Source organism: Triticum dicoccoides, chromosome 6B (assembly GCF_002162155.2).
Source record: "Triticum dicoccoides isolate Atlit2015 ecotype Zavitan chromosome 6B, WEW_v2.0, whole genome shotgun sequence".
Classification (NCBI taxonomy): domain Eukaryota; kingdom Viridiplantae; phylum Streptophyta; class Magnoliopsida; order Poales; family Poaceae; genus Triticum; species Triticum dicoccoides.
This window is the reverse complement of record NC_041391.1, coordinates 104794151-104800845: the sequence shown is the minus strand read 5'-3', so window position 1 is coordinate 104800845 and position 6695 is coordinate 104794151. Positions and strand designations below refer to the sequence as shown.

Here is a 6695-nt window from a genome sequence, read left to right as displayed (position 1 = left end):
TACCCCTAGCTCGAAGCTGGGCTAAATTCTGTCACCGATGCGATTTTTACTGTAGCATCTGCCGAACTCTAGGCAGAGATCTAGGGTTTGTTAGTTGAGCTTGCGGTTCTGACGTTTATTGGTGATGTGTTGTGTGAACAGGTTGCTCTCGACATTGAGTACCACCACAACATGTATGCGTCGCACCAGAAGGTGAACCCCAAGGAAGTGCTTGTGGGATGGTATGTATTTCTTCATAATGTTCTTCTGTTGCCTTGAAGTTACCGTCTTATATGCTAGTGTAACATTATGATTGGTTGGTGCATATTTTACACAGGCTGACATTGGTTCTGTGTCCATGTGCGCATAGACAGTTGTTAGGACTTGAGTAGATGGAACCTGTGAGACATATCAAATGACAAAATTGAACAACTATTCTTAACTTTATGAGTTTGTTTGATAGCACCTGTCACTAATTTTGACAATGAATGGAAGTGCCTAGTTCTTATGTCCGATTGATATTGTTCTTGTTGACTTGAATGCCGGTTCTATGTTAGTGCAAATTTACGATTGTTTACAGATTGACTTGAGTTTTTCTTTTGATAACACAAATTGACTTCAGCTTATACATATGATTGCCCATGTATTTGTGTTTGCATAGACACCCGGTTGGATATTTGTCCAGTCATATGAAATGTTATGTTTGGTGGTGTTGTCATTGAATCATGTTCTGTATAGTGCTGTAGGCAGAGTCACTCTAACCAATGATTAAGGGTAGCAGCAAAAGCACATCCAGCGAGGTCACTAGGCTTTAATTTTGCAAGAGGAGAGATTTATATTCATACAAAAGAAAGTAGCTGTGGAATCAAACAAATACTTCACCTTGCTCGCGTGGTGATATCATATTATCTACATGCAGGTTCTCCACTGGCTTTGGTGTTTCAGGGGGTAGTACGCTTATCCACGAATTTTATTCAAGAGAAGTACAGAGCCCTATTCATCTTACTGTTGACACTGGCTTCACCATGGGGGAGGCTTCCATCAAAGCCTATGTCTCATCCAACCTGTCTCTTGGAGATAGGCACCTTGCCGCACAATTTCAGGAAATTCCTCTGGATTTGAAGATGCTTGATGCAGAAAAAGTTGGATGTAAGTTTCACGTTTAGAATGGTCCATTATATACTATATGTAAATCGATCTGTTGATCTGGTAGCTTACTTTTCAGAACCTTTTTTCTGTAGTGATAACATAGAATAAATTTTTTAGAATGATGAATAGATTGCATTGAACTAAATGAGGTGTTGTAAGCATCTATGAGCAACAAAAACCTTTTGCGAAGGTCAATAACTTGTCTGCCAGTAAATTTGAAAATAGCCTATGCTGCTGTACTCTTCTGTTTTTGTGTAAAAATAGTAGGGCAACCTGGTGCATGTAGCTCCCGCTTGCGCAGGGTCCAGGGAAGGGTCCGACCACTTTGGGTCTATAGTACGCAGCCTTTCCCTACATTTCTGTAAGAGGCTGTTTCCAGGACTTGAACCCATGACCTCATGGTCACAAGGCAGCAGCTTTACCACTGCGCCAAGGCTCCCCTTCTTTTGTGTAAAAATAGTAGAGACCGGCAATTTTAGTGGAAGGATTCTTCATTCTTGGAAGAAAATAATTCATTTTTTCATTTGCATCAGTTTGGTACATTAGTATTTGGAATGCTTATTGAAAGTGTTCTGCAATTAATATTCTGGCATCTTCAGAAATAATATCTGTTGTACAAGGAAAACATTTTTTTACATGTTGTTGCTCTTGCTGTTGACACAGTTGAAATGCTGAAATCCACGATGGTGGAGAAGCTCCCCAACGATTTGGAAGGAATGGAGTCTTCAATGCAAAAGCTATATGCTCTTATTGATGAGATCTACAAATATGTTGATGATGTTGTGGTAAGAAATTGTCCTTCCACTTGTCGTTCATGTACTTTGTATCTTGATCGGAGATTCTTAAGAAAGTTTTTTGAATCATTTGTAGGAAGCTCGTGTTGCACCGGACAACAAGATAGGCAGGTTCATTGCTGACACCGTCTCCTCCATGCCAAAGCTGTCTCCAGCATCTTTTGACAGGCTCTTCAATGACAAGATTCAGGTAACTAGTTTTTCCTGTGCTGATAAATGGCTATCTTGGTTTCTTCCGTGGCTAACCATTGGCCATATTTCCTTACTGTTGCAGGACAATCTTGCGCTGGTATACCTGTCAAGCATCACACGGACTCAGATCGCGGTAGCCGAGAAGCTGAACACCGCCGCCCAAGTCCTGTGATTAATATGTATCGTTTGGGTAGCGACCTATTCCATGCCGTCTGTGCTTGGTTTTCGTTTGCTTGAATGAGAGATCAGAATATGTTGTCAGAATCTGCATTTTTGTACCTGTTATCCAAGTTCTAAAGAAAAGAATTCTCCGCGCTTGAGATCCTAATGTTTGCACTAATGTGGGCCCAGACCTTTCCGTTGGATTTAGTATAGTACTTTGTTTCTGGCTGAATATTTGTAATGCCTGATGATTGTCGGAGAAACAGTGAATGCTGGCTTTGTTTTTCTTCGCTCCCTTTTAGTCAGAGAACCCGTTTTCAACCACTGGCTGAAGCCAATGTTCATCTTGCAATTCATTTTCCCATTGAAACAAAAGCGTGTTGTACTGAAGAGTGTATGTCAAATGGCGGCAACACAGAGGCACTTCCTCTGGAAGCTATAGAGATCAAACCTTTGCGGCAGAGCAGGTTGTAGCTACTGTTAAAGTTTGCTGTGGCTGGCGTACATGAAGATGAGGTTGAAGCTCAGGGGCGTCGGACAGGACCTTCAAGGAGAGGTTGAGGTGGAGAGCAATTTGACTGACACTTTTTTTTCCCAGGCGAATCTGTAATAGTCTGCCCCATAAATTTTATTTAGTTAGCCGCGGTCAAGTTTTGAGCACTTGCATTGCTGTTTACAAGTCTCTACAAACATGTAAGGCTGATCATCATGAGCCTCCTGCGATCTTCGTTTGTTCTGATCTTTTTAATGTCAGGCAGGTGCATCCTCCCGGTGGATTGGATCATGTTCATCTTAGAACCGGAGCTCTACAGCCTTCAATTCCCTTTAAATGCTTTGGTAACATGCATCGTGCATGTTCGTTTTTTACCTTCCTGTGTAGTGATGTAAATGAATACATAACACGACCGAGCCCCCTACTAATTTGACCTAGGCAAGTAGCATGTAAATTTTCGATGTCATGAGTTGGCACATAACGGCTTAAAATTACACTTGAATTTTGCAGTTGAGCAAGTCTTCAACTCACTTTTCCATTTATAGAGATAACCACAGGAAAAACAAAACAAAACCTTGTTATAGGCTTTAGAGGCTTCTGGACTTTAGCACACAATTGCTCTCAACTACTATATGGTACTACTAGCGAGATAGTAATTATTGCATTCACGGTGATAGCTCCATATATGTAGCCAGATCGAGAGTTTGGAATCCAAACCTGATAACCATATGTCATCGACATCTCAATGGGTCGATTAGTGTCACTAGCTACGACTGTGTAGAGGTGGAGCACACTAGTAGTACGTGATACTCCACGCATGAATGCCTGCTACATACAAATCTTCATTGTATATGATCTCTTTGCATTTCATGGGTGTGGCTTGTGAGGCAGCGGGAATTCAAGATGTGCGAGCGCGGACGATCAAACTTGCCAAATGCAGATTGACGGTGGTTATACCGAGGGATTATGCATATGCATAATTTTTTTCATGTTGGACATCTAGATCAGCTGTCGATTGCTCCTTATGGTTCCAACTCTGAGAAGCAGAAGCGGAAAATGAGCTTGCAACACTAGAGACATTAACAAATACAAGGTGCAGATCTGCCAAAACTAAGAAACCAGAGCAATGTTTACCTGCTTAATTGATTAGGCTGAATTGAAAAGTGCGAGGAGTATTAAAACTTAAAATTTGAAAGTTTGACGGGGAAACTGACCCACAATACTAATTGAGCTCTTCCGTAGATTTACACCATGTTTGGAAGTCATTAATCCTTGCATCAGGTGCTTCATTGTTAACATGACCAAGTGCTTTGATGGTTTTGTATTAAAAATTTGAGATAAATTGAATTTTGAGGGTATAATGCCGACCAAATGATGTATTTCTGCAGCTTGGCAACTGATACTACCATTATTTTCAGATTTATTAGAATACATTCTTAGTCTATTGTCAGACAAACAATTACTAATTTTAAGCGATGCATGGCATCAAACAAGACCAATGAGAGTAGCTCATCGTTGTGGCCTCCATCCGAAGCTATTTCTTTGATCTCCTCTGGTCCGAGCGAGGATACATCATACCACTGAAAAAAATGTATACATGACAATTCACTATTCACTGGTTGTGACCAGCACGTCAGTGGTGTATATCATTGCTCACGGGTTGTTTGCATGCCATTAGTCGTGACAGAGAAGCAGCCATACTACTAGGTTAACGTTGACGGGTCAGAAGCCCACCAGTCAGAGACTCAGAGGTAGATGGAGCACGTACATTCAGGTCACACATAGCCGATAGTGAGTGACCACTGACGAGTGGTTGGATTAGACTGAAAGGCTAGGTGGAAGCGTGTGAGTTGTTTTGCACAAAAGAGTTGAATCTTTGGGTGCTCATATGCCACTAATATTCTACCCCTCGGTCACAAAATAAGTGTCTCAAGCTTAGTACAACTTTGTACTAGAGTTAGTACAAAGTTGAGACATTTATTTTCAGACGGAGGGAATACATTCTCGCAATAGCGATTCAGCAGTGTTGATACTGTGTTTCCGATACTGTATGTTATCTGTTGAATATTTTTTGATGATTAACATATGTCATGTGTCAAATTTCAAAAATAATTTTTCGATGGACTTAGCTTTTCCAGGATCCCGTGGGGCATCAAATTATTTGGCAAGTCTCTTCTTACTTAGTGATAAAAGAATTATAGCAACATAGCGTGAGGTCCATAGTGTATATGAAGCAAAGTTTAGGGAAAAATCACTTAGAAAAATATATAAGGCAAATGCATCGTCCCATAACCTAGATCAATCAAAGATTAGAGAAAAAGCTACTCCCTCCGTCCCATAATATAGGACGTTTTTGCAGTTCGAATTGAACTGCAAAAACGTCTTACATTATAGGACAGAGTAGTATTAGATAACTAGGGCAAATCTATCTCTAAAACAACCCTAGCAACCTTGCACGTAGACGAAATCCTAGCTGCCAACACCGCCCTCGCTATGGAATGCACGCGTGCACCCCTCCCCCAAATCTATCTTGGGCTTCCCCTCGCTCCTACCAGGCCACCATCCTCTGCCTTCACACCGTTAGTCACTCGAACCCGTAAGCTTCTAGCAGGCTGGCGGGCCAAGCTCCTCGACAGAGGTGACCGTTTCATCCTCATCTCGGCCGTTCTTGACTCCCTGCTCACTTACTATATGTCTGTATTCCGCATCCCTAGGAAAACCCTGAAAGTCATTGACTCTCTGGGACGATCATTTTTCTGGGCTGGTGAGGATGAATGCTCGGGTGCCAAATGCTTAATTGCATGGAAAAATGTTTGCTTGCCAAAAAAATTCGATGGCTTAGGGCTGAAAAACTTACAGGTTCAAAATGACTGCCTCCTATGAAGTTTGCTGTCAAGGCTCTCTCATCCACGCCCTCTCCATGGCTTGATTGGCTTGAACTCCAACACCCCAACGCCCTAGTCTCCTCAGGCCCACATGCTTCATTCCTATGCCGCACGATAGCCCTACAACTCCCAACCCTACAGTCAATCTTCTTCATGTTAACAAATAGTGGCACGCATACTTACTTCTGGCTAGACTCATGGCTCACCCCAAAACCCCTAGCTACCACTTACCCAAACCTCTTCTCACACTCAACACTGCAGCTGGTTAAGGTGGCTAACATATTGCGCTTCGGTATCGAAACAAACCTCCGTAATCGTCTTTCACTTGCTGCAGAAACAGAACTGGTCTCGCTTTTGGTTGTTTTGCAGGACTTCACGCCTTCGGCAGACGAGGATCAGCGTTTCCTCCATAGGGGACATGCTTTCTCCACCAGAAGAGCCTACGGCACCATCATGGCAAGGCCAGAACCGGACCTCATTGCCCCTCTCATTTGGGCAACCAAGGCCCCACGCAAGATCAAGATCTTCGCTTGGCTACTTTTCAAGGATCGTCTCAACACCGCCGTCAACCTTCACCACAAGAACATCATCGACTCCGACTTGTGCACTCGATGTAACTTGCTGCCAGAAGACTCCATCCACCTATTCGTCTCCTGCCCCCTCGCCAACAACATCTGGCAAAGAATTGGCGTTCTACCCCAAGACGAAGATCTCAATGAACTATGGGATCTGCCACTGCCCCAACACTTACCTACCAACGCATGACCTCTCATCCTCCTTGCGCTCCTTTCGTCTATTTGGGCTGCAAGAAATGATATGCTCTTCAGAAACATCAACCAATGTTCTGTAATAACTCTTAGGAACCTAATAGCTAACTTAGATCTATGGTCACACCGTCTTGTGGATACGGTGGACAAGGAGGACGTCTTCTCGCGGCGGACCTACCTCTCTGCATGATGCATCGTGCCCCTGTAACCTGTTTCTGCTGTTGCGGCAGCTATTTTGAGCAATATATTCAGGTGGGGAGCTCCCCCCGGTGAT

At 42.9% G+C, this 6695-nt stretch overlaps 1 protein-coding gene across 1 annotated transcript in view; it reads left to right on the top strand.

Moving 5' to 3' along the window:
* LOC119323419 (eukaryotic translation initiation factor 3 subunit F-like) overlaps window positions 1-2566 on the top strand; it is a 3136-nt gene extending 570 nt beyond the window's left edge. Inside the window, exons 2-6 of the mRNA XM_037597075.1 lie at window positions 136-221; window positions 899-1128; window positions 1792-1913; window positions 1999-2112; window positions 2197-2566. Of these exons, the coding sequence (XP_037452972.1) occupies window positions 136-221; window positions 899-1128; window positions 1792-1913; window positions 1999-2112; window positions 2197-2286 (642 nt within the window). The 3' untranslated portion in view covers window positions 2287-2566. The remainder of the gene's footprint in view (window positions 1-135; window positions 222-898; window positions 1129-1791; window positions 1914-1998; window positions 2113-2196) is intronic.
* Window positions 2567-6695: the final 4129 nt, after the last annotated feature.